Genomic DNA, 24627 nt, shown 5'->3' on the forward strand with positions numbered 1-24627 from the left:
TGCTCCAAGCTGCAGGAATGTGAATGCTGCCAGTCCAAGAGCACCATAAAACACAGCCCAACAAGGAGAACTAGGTGAGCTGATTTTTAAAGCCATCTCTTCCCTTTCCAGCTACATTTCCCCTACTCCATTTCCAAAAACATTGTCCTCCAAACCACAAAAGTGACAAACAGGCTCTTTAAATTGGAAGAGATTCAGAAAACTACCTCCTACCCATTTATTTTGGCCTACTCCTTGCCTCTGTGGCTGATTATGCTTTTTGCAGCAGGCTTTTTAGCACTTTCTGCTCGAGAATGAACTAGAAATCTACAAGGGAACTTCCACCAGAGTAAATCTCCAAAATTCTGAACCACCAGGGGATTTGAGATAAATAACTGAACCAAAACCAAGTGATTCCACATCTTAAAGTAGAAAGTAAACACACTTAGAGAAAATAAAGGCTACAAAATCTGGTTAATATGTATATATGTTATATATGCTACTTTATATATATATATACACACACACACACACACACACACACATACACATACACACAGACACAAAGCACCTTAATCCAGTCTTTTGCTATTTATAGCTGTGTTTCACTCAAATAAAATGCATTAATCACTGCAGAATACTTGCCAAGAATCAAGTGTTTTCTGTTCTCTCACAACTGTAGATCTTAGCAGGAGATCAGCTAGGGTGTGTGTGTGTGTTTGTGTGCAATAGGGATTTCCAATTACTACCAACTCAGARCTAGTACTGAAAAGAATAAAAAACAGAAAGAAAAGGAAAAAAGAGAGTGATGGTCCATGCACAAAAACTAATAACCTACGCTAAGGTGAGTGAATCCACATACCTGGAAGATTCTGCAGTGTTCTGGTCTCAAAGAACAGAAGCCCAACCTTGAAAATTGATAAGCATCTTCTGTGACATGTCCACACTTCCAGWGCTGTCTTCAAAACCTCTCTACTTGGGACATTAAAGCAGAGCTAGTTTATGCAAGCCAAAATTCCCTCTTTCTTGCCTCTAAACTGGCAGAGAGAGCAATGAAAACAGAACTGCAACAAGACATGCCCCTTCCAGGGCCCCATTTATTGAGTGAATACAAAAATAATCATGTGAGTGCAGAGGCACAATAATCCGCTCTGCGGCAAAAAGCCACCTTGGGTTAGCAGTAAACAGGGTGTTTACAGCCCCTTGTAAACAGACCTCTTTACAAGCAGGAAGCACATTGAAACATGATGCACACCCGAGCAGAGGTTCCCTGTTGCAGCAACACTTCATACATCCTGTCCTCCCAGTTCCAAGCACTTCTCCAAAAGTGCGAGCTCCCCTGCTCTGTTTTRCGGCGGGGAGCACACACGACACCTACAAAACACAAGGAACTTGCAGTGTAAACCACTGAAAAAGCGCCAGGCATTCTCCGAGGTGACTGCTCACCTCTTGTTGTGGTCGTTTTGCAGTGAAAAGTAATGGCCACAGCTATTTTGCATCRTGGAAAAGTTTTACAAATGACTATTTGTTTACCGCAACCTGTGCACAGTTGAATAAAAATATATATATATATMCTTTTTGTTCTTAATACAGTACATGGCATTTCTCCTAAATTGCACCAGAAGTAAATTTGGAAGCACTTTCAGTTTGTCTTATAGGCAAATGGGAAAGAAAAACAAGTCAGACAGGCTTTCCATCTCCTTTCCAGCTCTGCCCTGTGTTTTATCCCCACCCRTTCACATCTCCGAGTCCACGTACATTCCATTGATCAGGTAATCCACCTGCGTGTAGTCCTTCTTCTTGTAGCTCTCATAGGCCTGAATAAGGAAGAGAACTACGACAGTTATGAAAAACACCGTACCAAACAAAAGCACTGCAAGAAGCGAACTTTTGTCTACCAGGTAGTGAGTCAGAGGCTGAGCAGCAATGAGAAGATAGTCCTCGTGCGTGTCCCGCGCTCCGGCAGGACCGGGAGCAGTCGTGGCCGGCGCACGTGCAGGAGCAGTCGTGGCCGGCGCACGTGCAGGAGCAGTCGTGGCCGGCGCACGTGCAGGAGCTGTGGTCATTTGCTTAGTAGAGGTGATGGGAGACACTGACTTTGTCTCATGTCCAGTTGTAGCTTCGGTTGGAGGTACGGTTGTTGAAACCATGGCACTTGTAGGGCCCGGAGAAGTCGCCRATTTATTCAGGGGCCTTGTGGCTGTACTTTCTTCTGGCTCTGGATTTGGCAGCGTACCGTTAGGTGCTGGATTACTGGGACGTGAACTCACGGTGGCAGCGAGGGCAGTCGGACGAGCGGCAGCGCTGAGTGACGTTTGGGCATCCAGAGGGATGAGGGTGGTGGCTGCTGGGCTCGGTACCGGTGAGCCCGCTCTGGCCATGGTGACGTTACGAGAGCCGGGGGTGCCGGTCGTGCCGGGGGTGCCGGTCGTGCCGGGGGTGCCGGTCGTGCCGGGGGTGCCGGTCGTGCCGGGGGTGCCGGTCGTCGGGCTCCGGTGCTGCCCTGCAGTGGCCTCAGGACTTGTTCCAGACTCAGCAGCAAGGGAAGAAGAAGGGGATTCTGATCTGGAGCTATTATTTCCTGATTTTTCAGAGGTGGCCACAAGCTTGGTGACATTATTGGCAATGGGGGCAGTGATGGGATGGCGTGTTGGAGAAGAGGCAGTGGAAAATGTGGATTTATTAGGAGTACCACTAGAAATGACTGGGGCAGTTGTAGCCTTAACACTTGTTCCAGGAACTGGAGTGGAGGCAGAAGTACTTGCACCACTTGTGGCTGCAGCTGCAGCAGTGCTGGCAGTCCCTGTGGTGGTGGCAGCAKCAGCTGCAGTTGTTTTTCCTGCATTTGCTGTTCCAACATTATCGTCCACATTGAGCAACTGCCTTGAGTGAATGCTGACAGTCCAAGTTGTTGAGGAAAGCAGGTTTTCTGTGTTGGCTTGGTCAACCACTGCATTTACCATCTTCTCCACCTGCTCTGGATATCTCTGGCGGTGAAATAAGTCTGTTCTCCTTTTCCTAAGGACAATTTCTTTAAAAAGATAAAAACAGAATTTCAAAAGAATTAATAAAGCTGTCAAGTCCAAATCACATCTCATGCCCACATGCAAACCAGAACAGACCTTCTGAAGATGATGCAGTAAATACTGGAATAAGCTGGTCCTAAACTCAGCAACAAAATTAAAACAGTTTCCTGTCTTTTTGGGCTACCCTTTACGGCACAGACCCTTAGCATTTACTCAGACAAGGAATTAATTCCCAAATGGGGTACGATGAGCTACACAGCAAGAACAYGGAAGCATTTTCTCAACAGAAGCAGCAGTACAAATGCTAAGTTTACTTGTGAAAGCTCTTGGATTGACATCTCAAGCTCTCTTACAGTTACATAGCACAAACATAGTCTTCATGCTTAGATTCATATTTTTTTACCTCAAAATTGACTGGAAATAGGCACTTACGTCCCTATGCTTCAGAAGAATTTCCTTCAGAACTAGTGATCTGGGCTTCTAATCCCCTTTACTTATCACAGGACTAATTGCTAAGTCCCAGAGAAGCCCTTGCCAACTCAAGAGAATCATGAACAAGCTCTGTCCTTTCGCTTGTTTGATTTTTTGTTTTTAAAGCTTGTATACTCTTAAAACCTACTTCAGAAGATTGATTCCCCTATTACCAAGAAGTTCCATTTTGCTATCGTGTCACTTTTAATTAAAATTGAAAACTCGGATATGGAAAGTCACAATGAGCAATTGCTACTAGCTCTGCCCAGATTATACAAGCAGYCTGCAGCCTCTGGCACAGCACTCCTGGCAATCTCAGGAAAACCAAGGCTAAGTCAGTTCCCTTTCCCTGAAAAGCGTAAAAACATCTGCTCTGCCTTTGTTCTCCAAAGCACAAAGTGTAGGGTGCAAATGGCACAAATGAATGATGCCTTTAACACGGAGAGGCCAACACAAGTTACTCACAGATGCACAACGTGTGTAAGTGGCAGAGTCGGAACAAATCTAGCAAAGTCATTTTCCATTTAACCAGTCTAGCCAGTCTAAAAGCTAGCCAGGGTCTAAGAGTAGGATCCTGCAGGATCCTGCAATACGACCTTACCTCCAAGCAGGTCGTTGAGGTCTTGTTCCCCGGCATCCTGACACGYGCTCAGCTTGCGACACCGCAGCAGGATGCAGCGGTTCTGGTACGGCACGGACCAATTGCAGTGGCGGTTTCCTAAAAAATAAAGCAGAGGGTAAGTGGCTAATTAAAATGGAACCCCCAATATCAAATTTACCTTAGTAGGGCTATTAAAAACCATACTTGAACAAAGAACACTCTTTCTGCCRAAAGAAGAAAATGGATTGTTACACAGAGTGTAGTAACCATGCTCTACTTAACAGTTGTGATGTCAAAAAAAACTGAAGAATGAAAAAGCTGGCAGCTGGAAGACTGTCCTTAAAGCAATCTGACTCAAACTTGGTGAAAATATCTGGAAAAGTCAAGAAATYAACAGAGCAGCTTCAAGTCCACCTACAGAAATCCCTGCTTGTCTTCCTGGGAGAAATGCCCCCTCAAGAGAGCAATTTGCCCACACAGATAGGGACAAAGAGACATAGCACTACAGCCTGGCCAGGGCCGAGCTAAATGCTTGCACTTATCCGAAATGTCCTCATGAGAAGAAAAAAGGAAGCGAGCTGAACCTGACGCGACACTCATCTCTTTCCATAGGAGAGGAAGGGTGCTTATCTCACTGTCCTGAGTTGGATGGAAATTCACTCCTCACCTGCTGTCACTGGCAGGGGTGCCATCCCAGAAACTGTCTTTCACTATGTCAGATCCCAGCATGAGCTAGATCAGCTCATCTAAGTCATCACAGCAGGAACCCCCTTTCCTGGCACCCTTCTAATTTGTTAATTTGTTTCAGCGCGTGTCTGCACTCACACACACAACCAGACTTTGACTCTTCTCTGATCAGCGTTGCTGAGAAGGCCTCAAGCACTGCGCCTGGTTTGGGGCTCCGCAACACGAGAAAGAAAAAGAGAGGGAAAGGGATCGACACACGGGAGCGAGTCCAGCGCAGGCAGCCTGGATGGCAGGGACAGGGAGGGCCTGAGAGGAGATCAGCCTCAAGAACACCAAGTGGAGAGTAAATCCCACCACTGTCCCCAGGCACCCGGCAGAAGCTGAAGCCCAGTGCTTGGAGATGGTGCACGAGGCAGCGGGGGAGGCAGCAGAGAAGTCTCAACACAGGAAATTCCAGATAAACTTAGGGAAGAAAATGCTTCCATCACTGGGAGGTCAAAGCTAGACTGGGGGCCCCCACAGAGGGTGGACACTCTCCCTCAGGCATCGAGCAGCCTGATCKAAGGCACTTCGGCTTTGAGCAGAGACCAGAGACCTCAAAGACCCTTCCTGCCTAAGCTATACTGCGATTATATGCAGCATCTTATCAGCATATAATTAATTTCTGGTACTAGGAGGCAACATGTGCTGTAACAAGGAAACACAGGAGCCAGTAACGCAGCAATCAGYGTGGAACGAAGCAGATGTGTGTCCAACTGGCCACCCATCCGTGGACGACAGGGGACTCGAGCGTACGACAGCAGGAGAAATTAGATGTGAGAAAGGGCAGAGCACTCACACGTGTGGTACACATGGCTATATTTAAAGCTCTTATCTACAAAGGCAATTACCCTCACCGAGGATTAAAGCTACGGGGAGGTTGAACTTTTCACAATAAAACATTTACATCCAACRTTACACCACAGTTATTAAAAGTGCTGCTGGAAAATGCACAAACTTGAGAGATCCCCCTACTAGCAATTGCATTTGGCTTCGACAGTCCTAAGAAAAGCAGGAAAGTGGAATTTTGGTGGTTTGGGAAAAGGTTAAACAAGTGACTGAAACCCCCTAAGAACTGGCACTGAGAAGTCATAAAACAATCAAATGAAGAACTCCAATAGTTGCAGAGAGCAGAAGACAGACTAACAGTCTTCAATAAATTAAAATGCACTTCTCATAGAACTGAATATGTTCAGACGTGCTCTTATTTCCAGGGCCACCTCCCTGCCCCACAAGCTATGCAAGTGGAGATTCATAGGGCATCCACGGCAAATCACGTCAGTTCTCATGGGAGAAGGCAAAAACACCACAGCAGCATTTCTTCTGCTTTGGCTCATCTAACACAGCTCAGAAAGGCAAGAATATAATGGGGTCAGCATGATTASAGCACAACTCAGGACTGTTTCCAACCACTCAGGATTTTCCAGTTGCTTCCCAGAACAACCAAATACCTCTTTAGAGCCGAAATGAGGAGCGGTCCCTTTGGCATAAAATCTGGATAGAGGCTCCAACCTGCATCTCCACTGCGAGACACTTGCCACGCAGCCAGTCTCATTTTGCCCACTTTCACCTAGAAGAGAGTAGGCTCCACTCTGGGCTTTAATTTTAAATTGTTCCCTCCAAATGCTTACTCTGGTCTGCCCGAGACCAACACTCACCTTGACTCATTCTGCTTCCTACACCACGTCAAGAGAGAACAGGATGAAGARTAGGGAAAAAACAGCTAAAGTCAGCAAGAGGGTGAAGTTATTTGCACTCTTGCCCTTTCCAACCATGACTAGACTAATTTCCTTATGTCCCTCAGCTTCCTCCTCTGCAGGAGCTGGCCAATAACACCTTTTCTACCCTCACAAGGGCACCATGAGGTTAAGATGACATTTTCAGAATGTTTGCAGATTCTCAGGAGGAAAATACAAACATGTAGTATTACAGACCCTAAATGTCAGCAGAGTCAGTGTGAACATGTCATCTCTGCATGGCTCACCACTGGAAAAAGCAGAAGCTGAAGTTTTCTGAGCTCTAGTGGCCTAGAAGACAAACCCATTCACATTGAACCTCCTAAACTKGAAGTTTAATTTGCGAAGGTGCTTTCCACTGCAAAAGGACAGAGGAAATCCACACATCTAAAACAAAGGTTTGAAAACTCTGGGCATTAAAAAAAAAAAGGCATTTTGATGATGCCTTGTCAATCTGAGTTCTAAAATAAACATTACACATTCACCCACATGAGCTAAATTCTCACCTGTACCACAGCAATCCGATCCTTTGTGGGGAACACAAGCCTTCCCTAGTGGCTTAGCAGCTTAGGGGCCTTTGCAAGAGCAACTTTGACTCATCTAACACTTTAATGCTTTTTTAAAGACAGCTCAGAGAGAGACATTTCAGAGGGAGACCAGGGAAAGACTCTAACCTCCTAGGGTCCTGTTTAACCCCTGGTTCAGTTACAGGGTCATTAACTACGGCTTCTTCTAGGGCAAGAGGACAAAAACACCAGTGAGCAAAGACTTCTCATTGCAGGACAGCTGCCTAGGACAGGGCTGTTCACTTGCCAGCATCTGGTGGGACGGAGCCATCAGCCTTTCAGCTAAGTGACCTTACCCCACTTGCACGCTAGCGGTGCACACCAAGAGCACATGGCATGCTGCTCCTTACGGAAGCTGGGAAGGCCCTGGGAATTGGCTCCTCTGGATTCAATTTAACTAAAGCTGTCAGAAATTATTTAGCACCACAGGACTGCACACAGAAGCCATAATTGTAAATGTCTGCAAACAAGTAGAGTTAAAAAGAAGAGATGTCAGGGGAGCAGAGGAGACCTTCACAGAGTGAAAAACCCATCYGGAGCTGCTGCTGAAGGGCAGCAGCCTCACCTGCAGCCGCAGGGCCCCGGCACGCTCTCCGGCACTGCTTCTCCGAGGCCAGCCTGCTGATCCGCACCACGCGGGCTCCTCTCTCGCTCAGGACAGAAACTCTGCTCTCGCACACACAGAAGGACACCAGCAGGAAGCACATGAGAGCAGTCCACATCTTCAAGGCCGGCCCTGCAGGGAAGCCACTCTTCCCAGGAGCCTGTGGTAGAGGAGGGGGCTTTCCTATATCACTCTTGGATCCAGTGCAATATGCCTATTAAAAAAAAAAAAAAAAGAAAATAATCAATTAATACCAAATGTTTGCATCTGAAGTGTTCTGTTAAACCCACTCCTATCCATTTGAAAAACAAAAGCAAGTATATAAGTAATKAATCATTTATAGAAAAGACTATTCCCAAATTCATGGGAAACATGATGCATCTTCTACAGTCAAGAACACTCAAGAATACAGAGAGCTCTGTTCTGCTCCTCCAATTTCATTTGGAGGATCCACCTGACTACTGTCAAACCAAATTCAACCGGGCCTGCAAAACAGCACCAGGAGGAGCGGCAGCACGTGAACTGTGGAAAGAGGATCCTTCTTCTGAAGTCAGTTCACACTCTTCTGGGTGTTACGTGACAGCTCAGCACAACAAACACTCAGGGGCAGCTAAGGCAGGTGCAGAGCTGCACAGGGCTGACCAGGGCCTTGCAGCCAGGCAGGCTGTGCTGCAGCTTTTGGACTGCTCTGAAATACTGCTCACAGGTTCCGCAGAGGGCTTTGCACCAGCTCGAGGGGTCCCTCACGCTTGGAATATACCTAGAAACCTGTCCCTGCTTTTACACCAGATCAGCTGATGAAGCACCAGGCTCGCTTTATTCTTGCTTTGATTTTCTTGCTTATGGTATAAAAAAAAAAAAAAAAAAAGAAACTTTTAATATAAAAACAAGCAAAGGCCAATAACTCATATCTGTTAAGCAATTACACAGATGCAGCAGCTGTCGCTGAGGAAGTCTCACACCCACAGTGGTCTTCATCTCCCCACATAAAACAGCAAAAACACAATGTCTTTTCCACATTACCACTACACACAAGACACTTCTGTCCCCACACATGGGCTCTTGCCCTTGAAGCCACYGGAGCAGCTCCCACCAACTTGACTGCACTTCAGAGCAGATCCCCACCTGCTAACCTGGATTTATCCTCATGTTTTCAAGACTTTTTAAAGCCTTCTCTAAGCAGGTACTTCAGACAGACCAGCCTGGACCAGACTRTTTGCTCAGTCTCTTCTCTAAGGGGCTTCTAAGGACAGCTCTCCTCTTCCTTCCCAACACAAGCCTCAGTCCTCATCCTGCAGCTGGGAAAAAAAAAATGTTTTTGAAGCGAGCTGGGGTCCAGCTTTGTCTGACACTCAGAAGGCTACAGAACTCTGCAGGAGATGTACAGGTCGTAACACAGTGAGCAGCATGTACAAAYAGTATAAATAACAGCAAAAAACATCCAGGCTCTTAGGTGAACTAAGACCCTGATGTAGCCATCCTTGCAAGAAGATCTGCCCTGAGTTAGAGCTTCTGGATTCCAATAAAGCCCAGTAATATTTACCAGCTTTCACTTCCAGCCTGTCACTTTTTGCTGTCTCAACCAGTGAACTTTTGTTTCCAAGTTTTGTTTTTGCCCTGCTTTGTAAAGCCTTRAATGGCGGTAACAGAGTTTTGGCCTCAGAACTACCCTGTCTGGAAAAGAGTAAAATATAAATGGCTACTCCACTCTTCACAGAGGACATGCAACATGCAACTCCACGTTGGACTATATGGGCAAGAGACAGGGACTATTCAGCTCTCAAAGGTCCTGGAAAACGTATTGAGTGTTCCTACTTCTTCAGGCAACCCTGACCTCGGCTTGCACACTGCTCAGAGCCTTGCACCCCGGAGGAAACAACAGCAGCTTCCCACAGCTCCCCTGCTCCAGCTGCAGCCTCCTGCCTCGGTTTTCCCAGCTGGCAGCAGGAAACATTTCCAGCTCCCGCAAGGAAAGGCAGCTCACGAGCCCCATCTAGCCCGCACGCAGGGGACGGCGCCTGCCTTCCAGCCAGCCAGCACCAGCCTCACTAGGATCTAGGATCCCCTCCAGGTTCTCAGGGGTACCAAGGCCGCGGAGCCGCTCGCAGTGGCGCAAACGCCTGGCCCGGGCTGCTGCAGCAGCAGCAATGGGAGCCCTTCTCCTGCAGCCCACGGATCCTTATTCCTGACAGACAACAAACGCTTTGAACTCCAGATCCTTCAACCTGGGACTCGTACATATAATAAGGCTTTACAGCCTACAAAGTGAAGTCTCTCTGCYCTCATGCAACATTTTCAATTCCCTAACAAATGCTGTACTCATACTCAGCAAAACACACGCTGTGCTGACTCAAGTTGGAGATGCAATGGCTCCACCTGCAAGAAAGCAGCTGCAAAGCCACCAGCATCATCCCAGGCACTGTGATCTACCTCTGAACAGCTCCAGTTGCCCACAAAACTCTAGTCCTGTGATTTCTCCTGCCTACCACGAGCCCTGGACAGATGCACGGCAGCCGAGCGCTCTTCCATCACCACAATGCAAGTCGAGCTTCAGTCAGCTTTGAAAGACCCTCCTGGGAAAAGAACAAATCCAAATTAACATCCTGTCCAAAACGAGTTCTTTTCAAAGGGAAAACATGGCCAAGAAGCTTTTAATTGTGGAGGGTTAAATGGCTGGAATGAGGCCAGTGGCTAAAACTTCATCCCCTTGCAGGAGGGGGTGATCATGCCAGGTGCCCAGCACGCAGCTCCTGAGGATCCTAAGCACCACAGCCACCCTCTGCCAGCAGGGGATTCAAGACACACAGGGCAGAGGTGCTGCTCCCTCCCCACGCTGTCAGGCACTCACAGGTCAGTAAACAAGCAGCAGTGTGGAGATAGGGCGGAGCAGTGACTCTTTAATGGAGATGGTTCAGTGATCTTGTTGGAAAGTACTGCCTTAACGTACAGCTTGCATATTTTCCAAGTCATCCTCCCCTTCCCTTAGCACTCACACATATTTACAAGCTCAAAATAATGTTAAAGGTTTTTTAGCAAATCACAGCAGTTCCTTTATGTTTTAAAGAGGCTGCATGTGCAGTACACAAACACAGCACACAGGTTATAAATGTAACAGACGAGAAACACCTCATTTCTAAGTCTAGCACAGGGAAAATCAGACACAGTCGCACCTTAATGCAGTCCAGATGACACTCTGGGTGCTGCATGAAGCACAAGAAGGCTTCTTTCTGCCTCCTCCACTTGAACACAAGTCCAGAGCAAGGGATGCGGCTCATACAAATAAATCACAAGCAATGGGTTTGCAACTTCTTTCTGCAATGGTGCCTGTCACCATACATACATGAGTTATAATGGCCCCAGTGCAATGCCACGCCACGCCAGCCTGACTGGGGATGTGCAGGAACAACACAACCAAGTCACAGTGTTCAAAGCAAAAATGATTTCACTACATTATGTAAAAAAAAGAAACACAGAACTGCCTCAGAGCAAGTACATACGGCTCGAACAGCAAATCCAAAACAGCTGTTAAAATATCCTCCCTATCTGTCCTGTTGACTCACCAGCCACGTGTTTCTGCCAAGGGTCACCTGCTGAAGTCATGAAAGGACAAACTGGGCAGAGGTCGCGAAGGGAAGAGCACGCTGGAGATCACAGGGGTGGCAGAGCATTCCCGGGAACGAGGAGGGGCTGCTCTGCGCACAGTTCCTTGGACAGGACTTCCCAAGGCGCTGTGGGAAGCACCCTACAACAAAAATACAAAAAGAAACCCTGCRAAGCCAAGGAGCCCACAGAGAAACCCCAAGACGAATCTGATAAGGTGAAGACTGAATGAAGTGAAAACATTTTGATCAGGTAGCTTCAAAATTAGACACCTTCCGCTTCCCTGAACAAGAGGCACCTCCTTCAGTCTGCAGCGCCGTCCCTGCCTACGGCCTCGYGTCCCACCAACCTGCGCGACGCGCAGCGCACGAGAGCTCTCCGCGGCGCCACGGGAGCRTTCCCAGATTTGGGAAACACACTCGTTCCGCGACACACACCCACAGTGGCAACAGATGAAGTGGAGGGGCAGAGCACCCAGAACGCACTCTGGATTCACAAGGACCATCCTAGGTGGGAGTTGGTAAGCTCAGGAGCCAAGGATAAACCAGCATCACGGAGCAGACCACCTGCAAGAAGGACAGGAATGATGCTCTTTGGAGAGAAAAAAAAAAGTCCACAGCTGCTAAAAATCAGTATTTCTGCAGCTGTCACATACTGCTTTCTGCAGGAAAATCCTTTCTTCTGCTTGCAAGTGCCAAAAGCAAAACAAAACAACGAGAACAGACACCTCCAAGCCTCCCTGAAGAGGTGCAGCTCCTCACGATACGTGCTGGGAACCTGCACAAGTGCACTGGGATTTGGGCGACACGGCCACCAAGCACTGGAGGCTCCCACAGAGGCCTGGGCACGTTGCCTTACACGGGGCCACACTCCCTAGGGATACCGACTAGGAGAAGCATCCGCGCAAGCCCAGTGTTGCCACCATCCTGCAGAAGCCCCGGGAAGCCTCTTCCCACGCAACGGGCAGGTTCCTTGCAAACCAGCAGCCCAGCTCAGCCATGCAGAGGCTCGAGCACCTCACCCTTCCATTTCAGGGTTTTCAGCGAGTTGCTCAACCTTCCTTCCCAATGAAGGACACAGAGAGGAAGGGGGTTTTGGTGGTCAGGGCCCCATGTGTAACAACTGAGAGCCACACTCGGATCTCCTGCTTCCTCCACGGAAGCAATGCAGGGCAGCCGGTCTCAAACCCCACACAGATTGGTGGTTTCTGCAGGCGGTTTTTGCTTTGGTTAGTTTTGTTCTGAAGATGCTTTATCAACTTTCCCCATCTCTCAGATCGCAGGCTGCCTCCATCTTCCTGTGATTCAGCTCCCCCTCTGCACTTCTTTCACAGAGCTAGAGAAAGACAAGTGCATTTAGGGAAACAAAACAAAACAAGCAACAAAACCAAGAAAATACCATGACACTTTTTTGAGAGAAGGTTTTTGAAGAAGAGATCATTCAGAAACCATACAAATACCTGGCAGTTTGAGGAAAGAACAATACTGGAAAAAAGACAATGTTCAATCCACCTGGTTCAGGATACTCGAGCGGTCCTGGGCTATGTAAAGCCCCCCAACCATCCTTCTAACAGCTTGTAGTGACGGATGGACAATAAGGAGTGATGATTCCCACCCTTTACATGCAAGCTGATGACAAAACACCTCACCCTCAGTGCTAAGTTTCTCACCTTTCTTATGCCAGAGACACAGAGTTCATTGGCATCAGTAAGGCTTCGTATGCCTGTCACACTTTGCCTCTCACGAAACAAATGTTAAGGCCCAAACAACAACCACCACCACATCATCATCCATCATCCTCCCTCATCCCTGCTCACATCTATGTTCTGCATTTGTACTGAAAAGTACTACTCAGTGGGACACTTCCCGTGTGAAAAATGACCAGGCAGCTGTTTCATTTATGAAAATGTGGCTTGTTTGGGAGTATCTGAAACAATCCAGTTTTAATATAAAGAAAAATAGGCTGCCAAAGGCTAACTGCATAAAGCCAGGATTGAACAATAAATCTGTCAACACAAATACCTCCGAGGAATGAAAATGTGCACGATGGCTCAGCTGCAACCTCCTCTGGCCTGCTCTGCACTAAAAGCTGCTAGCAAATGTTCAGACATGCTCCGGTCTCATGAGAGCAGGAGATCACATGTAGGGCATTTCATACGGCATATCTCAAATTAGGCATGACTTTAGAGGAAAGCCCCCAAAGGAGCCACCCCACGGGCCCCCATACGGGCTCCAGGGCCACCAAGCGAGGATCCTGGCTCGGCTGGGTCACGATCCGGGTTTCTGGGATGCTCTGCCACCCACGTCGCGCCTGCCCAGAGCCGGCACSGGAGCAGGAAGCGGCTCTTCCCAAGGGAAAACACAGGGTGTGCTCCCAGTGCAGTAACTCGCCTCTGTGCCGCTCTCAAATAAAACCAAAAAAAATCACTGAAGTGTAGTTATCTCGCCTTATTCCAGCCCTGCAGACTGCTACCAGGGTCAACCACTTCCTAGCAACACAGATGAGGTTACATCTCACTATCCTCATAGTTTCGAATACCATCTTTCACTTGAGAGAATACTGGGAAACACTTAAACTCCCTTATGGGTTCAGACAGATGCATTAATAATTTGGGGCATTTAGAAACACAGGACACGTCACCATCCACAGAGCTCAGCAAGTTTGCCCAGGGATTTAAGCCTGGGCATAGTTCTGAGCAGGACCACACACGGAAGAGACAATTGGCAACCTACAATACTGAAGCCAAAGGGCACCCTGGGGAGAGCCCAGAGAGAAAGAGGAAAATTCAGGCAGCCTGGAAAGGGCCAGAACAGGATCCCTGTGCAAAGACTGAAGAGGAGATTTTCTGGTCAGTTTTAAGGAATTGGGAGCAAAGACATTTTGGGTCATTCTTGGTCGTTTCTCCTTTCTGCAGGGAAGCAGGCTCTTGAAAATATACAGAACTGCATCAGAGATACCTGCCTCCATCTGCAGTTATTCTCCCAAATAAAACAATCTGAAGACACTCAGATGATAAGGTTCTTTTTAAATTAGCCTACTTAAAAAGMAAAGCAGGTTTATATGAAAGGGCTGCCAGATGAGATACAGCAAGACAACMTTCCAGCTTATCACAAAGTAGCAATATATTGTAGAGCTTTTCACCATACATTTTGGCACAAATCAGAAGATCCCTTCCAAGCTCTCGAGGCTGGAAAGACATTTACWGCAGTAACAAATGAGGGTTGCTGGCCACATGCCTCTCCATGTTGTCSTCTACAGAGCTTGGAAGATGTGGGAATCACAGGGAAGGCTGCGAGGGGGAAGCAGAGCCAGGTTGGCTTTTCCCAAACACAGGGAGAAGGGAACCCAACAGCGGCTCTCAAGCCCTGTGGCCTGCACCTGCTGTAGGTTCTTCAGAGGCAACAAGTCTTTTCCCCGAGCCCCACACCAACCTAAATTTAACCTAAAGGAGAAACATCTTCCTCTCCCTCTGCTCCCTTTAATCTTTTCCTGACATGTTTTTAAAGTGAACGAAGTCCTTGCTGGTCTCTGTGACCACTAAGGTGGCAGCTGAAGAACCTCTTCAGCCTGGCTCAGTACAGGGAAGCAGGGAGGATGTTGTTGAGCAGCCCTCGGCTRCTGCTCCAGTACAAAAATCCATGTATTGGTCTGTTATTAATGGAAGAGGAACCACACAGGCCACTGATGGTTCTTCTGATGCTTTCCAAGCCCAGCTCCATGCTTATCTCAGTCCTCAATCTTCACCAACAGCACATCCACAATATATAAAGAGAATCAATATCCCTGAAACCTCGCCTTTCTTATCCCAGCTGCATCGCACGACCAAATAAATGGTATTACTTTGACTTACAAGCTTTGCCTCAGCACAGCAGAATTTGGCAACTCATCCATTCCCCTCATCTATGAGGAGGGTGTCCATTTTTTAAAAGCTACAGCCTATTTGAAGGAGTCTGATCTGAAAAAAAAATCAGTCACCAAGACAAATAGAGCTCAGTGGACTTCATCAACACAATACAAGAAAATGGGGGTTTTTTTTGTACTTCAGGGAAACTGTAATTGCAGAACACAGCTGCAAGAGAAATGCCCCACATGATACAACAGTGCTGTCCTCCCTGCCCAAGGTCCTGGGAGTTTGTCCTCRTCTCCAACAGAGCTAACACAAAGCCATTGGCTCTGAGGAGCAGCGCGGTGGCAGGGCAGGGAGACCTGCCCATGGTCCCTGCAGCTGCTCCTGCTTACAACGTGCAGTCCCTCGAACTGTTTGTCCACCATTTCCCCCCAACAGCCATCCTTCACCTTTTCCTTGCTTTAGCCKTCCAGCAGGCAAGAGGAAAAGTGAACCAGGTGCCGTAAGACAAACGCCCAACTCGTGCCCGTGCCTCTGGAGCACAAGGGTCAGGAGGGAGCACATGTCCTCCGTGCAAGCACTCACCTTCAGTCCTTCAGACACCAGGGAAGSAGCAGCAGCAGGACTAAGGCCGAGGGAGCGATATGCAGTGTCTGCACTAAGGGACACGTGGAGATAAACCTGTAAGCTTTGAACTTGCAACAAACCACTTCCAAACTGCTGCTACACAAGTCGTTTGCAGGTCTGAAATACACTGGTAGAAATGGTCAGGCTGAGATTTAACGTTTGTGTAAAAATCTTTATTTGTGTCTAATAAGAGGGTTTCTACTTTAGTCTGCAAAAAAAAAAAAAAACCCTAAAACAAGCTATTACACCTAGTTCTTCTTCTTTCCTCACTCCCTCTCTTCATCTAAACCTTGTTATCAAGTGACAAGACACAGAAGAAATAAAATTGCCTGGGGGATCTCCACCACTTCCTGCCCATCACCTTACAGAAAACTCTTTGGACAGAGTTGAGCATGTATTTTATTTAGAGATTTTCCCCTTTGTTCATCCTTTACGAAGATGAATCACGAGCATATGAAATTCATTCAGTTACTACTTTATGCTCATTGGATTAAACACTTTGCATCTCACACTATAGCAATTCAAAGTATGAATGTTTGAATGTACTGTGACATTTACTTACTGAATCTCAATTTTAAACCATATATTTTAAACCTAGGTGTAATCTTACCCCTTTCAATTTGGCTTTGCAAATAAATKAATTTTTCCCAAGACAATAACCTAAGAGCTCGTTTAGCACAAGGGTTTGCAATTTCCAGGCAGTTCCCRGGGGACAACTTGCCCACTCCACAGCAGTTTGTACAACATCTGTTTCTGGTTTCAGAGAGGTCAAAGAGAATCCACCACAGAGAAAGAACAAGCTTGTCAATAGCACCAAACCCTCCAGCAGCAAGAAGGCAAAGGAAAGGAAAAATCAGTATTTTCTGTTTAATTCTAGAAATTGCCCATTCTTCCAGATGTCCCCTTTGGGAATGGGTCACCAACGTTTGAAACCCTTTCCTGTTAGGGCGTCCCGCTCACAGAGCAGCTTTCACATGCTTGAGTACAGGGTATTAGACACTTGGCAAGCATTGTACAGTGTCTCAAACACATCAGTGAATATGGCTGCTGTCTAAGGGCAAAACTCCAAAGCAGCAATCAAGGACACCCACAAATTCAGCTCCTGGATGTTACCAGATTTCTAAAGCCTAGAAACTCTTGTCCCCTTTGTAACCAAGGGGAGAGCAACAAGTGGGAATCCATAAACACACTACAGCCAAAAGCTGTTTGGTACCCAGAAGATACAATCAGTGCTATACACCCCAATTTCTATTCCTTTGCTTTTGGAGTAGTCTGGTAGCAAAAGCGGTACGTGTTAAGACTCCATTCAGGCCACACGTTCCCTTAAGGAGAAGTTCAAGCTGCAAGTGCCCCAGAAGGACATGATCACTCTTTCCCCGTGAGCCTATTGCCCTGGGTGCCAGTCCTTCAAACGGAGGGTGAAGGATATGTTCAACTCCACACACGACACTAAGCCCAGCAGAACCAGCGCTGCCTGTGAACCGCATACAATGAACTCACACSACTGCTGGCAGCTTCACGACTCTTCATTCACACGTCAATATGCAAGTTATGTAGCTGGGCAGGAGTCTTTTTGATCCTTTTGGGGAAACAAAAGAACAAACAGAACTTTCTCCAGCTCTTCTTTCACACATGCCATAGGAAACACCACCTGAAAGCAGTGGTTGCCAGTGAAGCTCCTGAGACTCGTGCTCTTAACGCGCACATGATCTCTAAAGAAATGGAGCAGCAAGAGGATGCTGGATTTTAACTGCATTGCAAAGGGTCTTAAGATACCAAATGCCTGGGATGAGGTCTCTAACCACCACAAGTGATCTCTTAAAGATCAAACCCTAGACCAGACTGAGCTTTGGTTTTACTAAGGTCGGCTGGGATGGCACAACAAGCTGACTGATAATGAGCTCCTACAGAATGTCAACTCCAAGTCCAGTGCAACATCATAAAGCTCCAGAAACAGCAGCGTGGACGTATAATTCAGACAACAAAAGTCAAAGCCTGTTACCAACTTCTTCAAGATCCTAGCAGCAATATGGATGCCAAGGCAAGGGAAAGCATAACCCCTTTTCTTTCCCGTTCACCTGCTCATAGCTGTTGACTGTGTCCATTCTGCAGGGATTTTGACATCACAGCAAGTAACTAACTTCAAACTAACTTCGTGTTACACCAAGTGGCTTGGCAGAGCAATGACTTCTAATGAGACATTAGAGAAGCTGTCTGCACAATTTGAAATAGATAAAATACAGGACAGACTTGCTCCTGCACCTGCAGAGTGGTAAAGTAGCTTTATTCGTGGGCTTTAGTTTTAACAGTAAGTAAAAATACAGGAACTTAAACCTACCTTTTCTAACACACTCCTCCTGTGTACACATCAGTCACTGTGGCTTCCCTCATAAAAGCAGCATCAAAAAAACAACCCAAAAAAACCCCATCAGCTTCCCCCAAAACACAAGTCACAACCCAAACTTAGAAACTTCAACAAATGCAGAAGTGACGAATTCATATGAACTGCTCCAGTGGCCACACAGGCTTAAACGCATGGTCAGGAAATGCTGCAAAGTGCAAGTGCATCTAGGGCACCTCACTGAAAAACGAGAAGTTGTTCCCTCTCACAGCAGCTCAGCTTCTTGCTCCCAAAGGGCAGCACCCCATCAAGACAAGGCAGGAGCCGCTGTTCCTGCGAGCAAAGGCACTGCCAGGCATGGAAATCACCTGAGGATACCTCAGAACTGAGTCCTGCATAAGCCAAAAACAAGCACCATAAAGAAGCTACAGCAGGTCTACCTCAAGCCAAGGACATTACTGAGACCCATCCCACAAAAGCTCCACTATAAAAGAGACTGAGAAGATGAAATCCATTTGATGCATTTGGTAATGCTCTAGATAACAATTGGAATTCATTTACAGAGAAGATCAAAGCCAGAAAAGTGCTTGGGGAGAAGCATGTTTGCTCATTGCAAAGCTGATGGAGCTTTCACACTCAGACCATGTGGGAATGCCTAGAGCACTCTCCCCACTGCTCACAGTATTTTCCGAAGAGCAATTAAAAAAGAAATCTAAGTATACTTGTTTTAAAAAAGGAAAGCAGAAGCACACTGCTCCTTTATAAAGCTTCTGTAGGTTAAGCAGTGACAGAAACTCACACAAAGATTCACACAAGTTACTATAAACACCTACGGACAAGGACRTTGTTCTAGATGAGCTGGGAAAGGAACAGCTTCAGAAGCATGAGAAAGCATAACCCAAAAGAAAATGGGTCTCRGCAGGAACAGCTCTGGACCAACACAATTGAGAAAGGAGAAAAAAATGTTTAGATTAATGCATATGGTTTAGCCTTAAGTTAACAACCGGACAACCATCCCGAAGACCCTGGGTAGAGATTTAGGGATTTCACAGACACATCCTTTGCGCTGACATTGGGCATTTMAGCTTATTACAGGACCTCTCTCCTCCACCAGGAACTCCCACTCTTATCCCATTGCAGGCAGCAAATTTCCTGGTAGCCTTCAGGTAAATTCAGGAGAGTTTTSCTTCCACGAGTTTTTCTGCACGCTCTGCTCCTAACTAGATATGGGAGCTCAGGTCCAGATGCTTTGGCCAATGGGACTTCTGCCAGAGCAGCAAGGGCCTCAACGGGGCACCAGGACAGACACGCTGACGACAGAGGCAATTCTCCATGTGGATCTGCTGATACGGATRAGCCAGCGTGATCTTTGTAACCCAGGTCAGTCCAAACAACAGGGTGTAGGCGAGGCCGAGATCGACCCTCCCTCGAGTGGCAGTGGGGAACAGGAGGCACGGGAAGACCCAGCGACCTGCCTGAAGCACCAAGTGCCCTGCRTTCCCATTAAGGGATGGCTGCTTTCTCCTAGACCCACAGTACTTATTTCCCTTCAAGCAGTGGGCTTGCTCCATAGCGGTTTCAAAGCAGCTCACGTGGAGCAAAATAAAAAACAAACAAACATTGTGAGAGTGCAAACTGAGGAGGCAAACACTTGTACCTCTTTTCTTGCTGGCAAGAGGATTTTTGAAGCATTTAGGGGAAACAAAAACCAACAGAAGGCTGGACACAGAAGGGCTACAGCTGAAACATAAGGTATATATGTGAAATACTATTGTACACGGTCAGAAAGCAACTCTGCTGAGACTGTCAAAGCCTTTTCTTAGGGATGGAGGACGGGAGAGGTTTATCCTGCTTTCTAATACAGAGAAGCCAGACAAAGAAAGATAGAGAAGAAGACTCGGCAAAAAGAACATGCTTAATCCTATTAAAATTAATGAGATTTCAGCCTGTCCTCCACACAAAAGTTGCACTGGCTTAGCTTAAGTGGATTTAAACCCAAATTTAGTTAAAGTGGYGCAAATTCTCCCCAAGCTAAACCAAGATAAAGCTGCCCTAAACATATTCACAAAATCCAGTGTGGATATTCCTCTACTTCACCGGTTACTATTATTTCTCCCCGCTCTCTAAGCGGATTTAAGGCCAAGGCGCCGCTCCGGCGCAGGTAACGCGCTCCAGCGTCCCGCTGACCCACCGCAGAGGCAGCTCCCGACGCCGCCGTGGGTCGGGAGCCACAGCCAAGGCAGGAGGGAAGAGCAGCGGGAGGCTCCCCTCGGCTCACCCAGCCTGTGGGACGCACGCCTGGAAAGCACCTGGAAGAACTTCTGCAGGAGCAGCAACGGCTGCGAAGAGGCTTCGCTGAACCCCTCAGGGAGGAGGGACGGGAAAGAGGTCCTGCAGTCTCCCCTTGCTCCCTGCATGCTTAGGGAATGCAGGAAGAGCTGAATTAACACACAAAGAGAAGCCAGGCCCATCACTGTATCTAGCACAGACTGCCTAGATCCAACTTCCTTCCCAAAGAGAGGATTAGATCCCGGCGCCGGGCAGATGTGAGGAGGGGTGCCGTGGGACTATAGGTCCTGCCACACGYATCAGTTACGAATCTGACACAGGCTGCAAACTGTCCCTGTCACCAGCACCAGAGACAGACTCTTCTCCATCTCCCCTCTGGCCGCGACACTGAGGGGCAAAGACTTCAAATCCAACAGGATAAAAACTGCCCCTTCCGTCACGGCTCTTTGCAGTGACTCTTTGCCCCTGCACCTCGTTACTTTTCCTGCTGCAGTTTACCCCAAACGCTGCAGCCAGCTCCTGAGGCCACACAGCGGAGCCCTCAGAGGCAGCGAACACAGCAGGGGAGAACAACTCCCACACTGCATTAAGGCAACTTCTCAGCCACCTGCCTGGCCAGGACAGCACACAGGTAAGCGGCCCAAGGCGGGAAATTTAAATGCAGACTTTGTCAAAAAGATTAAGTGCCCCTGCCTGACTTTTTTGGCCCTTCAGCATGAGAACGGGGCTGAGAACTCCTGTTTCTGGCTCCCCGCCCTGCTCCTGCCTTCGCACCACATTGTCCCGCAGAACAATGGAGAAAGCAAGCGCCTAATATGCCTTCCCAGTGCTCAGCAAGGCCCCGCTCCAACGGGGAGGGAGGGAGGGAGGGAAGGGCACGATGGAAAAGGCAGCCTCTCACATTGGTCTTTATCCTGTGTATGACCCATTGTGCAGGGGGCATCCAGYGCGCGGCTCCGGGCTGGCAACACGGCCGCTGCGGGCGGAGGCAGCCGGGACAGGACCGGGCTGGCACCACCGCCAGCAGCTCCGTGCTGGCGCCTCTCCACRCACCAGCGGCGTGAACGCAGGGCTTCACTGAACATTGAAACTGGCTTCTGCTGTTCTTGTCACCTGCTCCTGCTGACATAGCCTGGATTAGTTGCTCACAGGAACGAGCGATAATGGGAGGAAGGAAAAAAAGAGACTTAGGAATTTTGAAGTTAGATCATCATCCTGATCTGGCTCACCGTGCCGCTAAGCAGCACTGAAGAGGTCGCAAGCACAAAGACTTCTCAAGTCACAGCAAATTCCTGGGGGAACCATATCCTACCTGTCTAAAGGCCTCCAGAAAGGTGGTGACACAGCCCAAACCACAGCTCCCAGATTCACAACCCTCAGCAAGAAAAAGCCACCTCGGGACCCTTACTTAGAGGTGGATGGTTCTTATGAGGCCTCTGCACCCCACTGGAGGAAGATGCAGCATTTCACCCAGGAAAGGGCAACCTATTGCATGTACCCTGGGGGTCTCACCTGTTTTATAACCTTCTTAGATTGTCAGCAGCCAAAAGCTGCAGGAACTGGGGGCGATGTTTCCAAAGCAAACAGTGAGCTTCTACCTGCGTTCATATTCACCCTTATACTCTAGCAGTCAAATCCGCCAGCCTCACAAGCTCCATCAATTCCTGCATGTCCAATTCACAGCAAGGGAACAGCAACTTCAGCCCAAGGGAGCAAACATTACAGAAGAAACAAATCAGAGCTTTGCAGCTTCTTCCCAGCTACTCGAATGAAACACTTTTCTCCTCCAGAATTACCTCTCGCTGACCTCATTTTTTTTTTCTTTTTTATATTTAGAGGCAGATTTGTAAGGGTAGGAAGGAAAACAAACATACAAACAGGCCATGCAGATCACCTAGGAAGGCTTCCTGTGCGGCACAAGCCGCGGTGCCTCATCCAGCAATTATTCAGTATGTCCCTGTGTGGGGGAGAGCATCTCACCTACCACAGGAACTCCGTGCCAGCTGCGTGCTAATAGGGATGAACATCTCTTTCAGGAAGACATCTGATCTCGATTCACACACTTCAAAGGGCAGGCGCTGAGCAGTGCAGGCTGCCAGTGCTCTGCAAGAGAGCTGTAACAACCTACAGCAGCCAAGGATTCGCACGCGACCGCTGGCAAACTCACCACCTTCTCTTCCAGCTTTGTCCAAGTGAAATTGTTCCTCATGATAGGAGCTTGTACCAAACATAAAGTAAGAATTAAAGGAAAAAAACAAAACAAGAAAACCCTAAAACAAGCGCAAATCATATCTGAACGCGCTCAGGTGTGGGATCCAGCTAAGGGCATCCAGGCCAGGTTCAGCCTTTTCATGTCCAGCTCTCCCATGATACCACTGAAAAGAAGGTGGCATCAATCCTGGATGGATCTGCTTTACAGYACTTTCAATACATAAGATCATTTCCAAGCTGGATGACCCTGGGCAGAGCATGTCCAGTTAACACTGAGGTTTTACTCGGTGTCAGAGCAAGTGGGGATGTCAAAACTATTTAAAGCTTCACAGAGAAAAGTTTGGTCTGTACCTTTGTAAAATAAAAGGAAGTAAGAAAAATTATGTRAATCGAGTCCTCCCAGTTTCTCCAACCAGCCTCAGATATTTCTAGTATCTACTGCTTAAAACACAGTCATCTCCAGGCCTAGTTGTCCCTACAAGAGTTCACCTTGGAAATTTAGTCAGTCTCATGTTCCAGGAAAAGTCAGTTATTGCGTTTAAAAGGCACGTGTCCTATAATCCACCTTACACAGCCAGAGCTTATAAATGCATTATCAGGCCTCCAGCACGGATGTTTTTCATCAATCAAGCTTGAAATTTCATCTGCAAATTACTTCCATCACCTTTGAAAAGCCTGTGCCAAGAGACTTAATTTGTGAGGCCAACGCTGCAGGTTGCATGGAAGTTCCAATTTGAATTTCAATAGCAGATAACCAGACACAAAGGCTGTTTTCTCGAAGATGGTTTTATAAGTCCAGCAGGGAGTTTCCAATTAAAGCAAAAAATGAAGATGTCTGCACCAATGTGCTAAGGTGCACACAGCCTCAAGTTTCCACCAGCAAAATACCAAAAGACTCTACGTGTTGTTTTTGTGTGTATACATACATGTATTTTTTTAAAAGCTAGAGCTAAGCAGCAGGTGGGCATGGCAAATGCATTATTCTATTTGAAAGCTAATAAAAATTCACAAGTCACTACTAAAGCAGCCATCACCACGTAATGGACCGCATTAACATATAGAGTAGGGAATGATGACAGTGGACAAAATACAGTTAGAACAGAAATGTGCATTTAAGAGAGACCTGCCAGCTGATGAAATACACCTTATAGCCTGGCTTTCAAAGCTACTGAGCAGCCACAAAACCCTCCAGAGGCCAAGGGACACCAAACACTCCATGTCCCCAGCTGACCTCCCAGGGCAAGGCAGCAGCTCAGCCCAAGGTGGGAGCTAGTGTCTCTGAAGGGAGGAACAGTGAGTTCCTCCAGTTTGCAGCAGCTAACTCACCTTATCAGGAAGCAGGAGAGCTCCTGCACAGCCAAGCCTGGCAGGGGCTCATTCAGCTAACAGGCCACGGGACATCAAGGCACCTCACTTGAAAGTCTCCTGAAAGAGGGCTTTGCTCCTCCAAGCCTAGAAGAAAAAGTGTGAGACAGAGCAAAGACCAGCGTCAGGAATCACTGAACCTACCTGAATGGGAGCCACAAGCGAAGACCTCAATGAGAGAGCAGTATGGACTGGGGTCCAGCTACACAGCCACACAGCAAACCCMGGGCAGCTAAACCTACTGCAAACCTTGATGCTGGGCACGAGGGGAGGCAAAACACCGCAGGGCACCTCTGGGAACGGGATGCCGTTTGCGAGGGCAACCTCAGCACCCCATCTCCGCGGCGCTCGCCTGGACACCAGGGCCTTTCCCGCGAGCGTTACCTGCGGCCGGCAGCGCGGCTCCAGAGAGGCTCCGCGAGCGGCGCCGGGACCCGCTGCAGAGCCGCCGGGGCCCGCGGCGGGCGGCGGCAGGACGGAGCTCCTGAAACACCAAAGCGCGCGAGTCAGAGGCGCCGCGGGCGCGCCCCGCGCTGCCGCCCCTCCGAGCGCGCGGCCGGGCGCTACGAGCCGGGCCCCGGGCGCCAACAGCGGCGCGCGGAGGCCGGCAGCGCGGCTCCAGAGAGGCTCCGCGAGCG

The 24627-nt window shown here is 48.1% G+C and overlaps 1 protein-coding gene across 1 annotated transcript; it reads right to left on the bottom strand.

Moving 5' to 3' along the window:
* Positions 1–1317: 1317 nt before the first annotated feature.
* Positions 1318–24428, bottom strand: CUNH11orf24 (chromosome unknown C11orf24 homolog). The gene is made up of 5 exons (XM_026041095.1): positions 24374–24428; positions 23951–24076; positions 7671–7923; positions 4078–4194; positions 1318–3010 (listed from the first exon to the last, which is right to left on the bottom strand). The coding sequence occupies exons 3-5, from the start codon at positions 7825–7827 to the stop codon at positions 1716–1718; spliced, it is 1569 nt and encodes a 522-aa protein (XP_025896880.1). The 5' UTR covers positions 7828–7923; positions 23951–24076; positions 24374–24428; the 3' UTR covers positions 1318–1715.
* Between the last annotated feature and the right edge of the window lie 199 nt (positions 24429–24627).

Source organism: Nothoprocta perdicaria, unplaced genomic scaffold (genome assembly GCF_003342845.1).
Source record: "Nothoprocta perdicaria isolate Ctin4 unplaced genomic scaffold, notPer1 scaffold_28, whole genome shotgun sequence".
Lineage (NCBI taxonomy): Eukaryota > Metazoa > Chordata > Aves > Tinamiformes > Tinamidae > Nothoprocta > Nothoprocta perdicaria.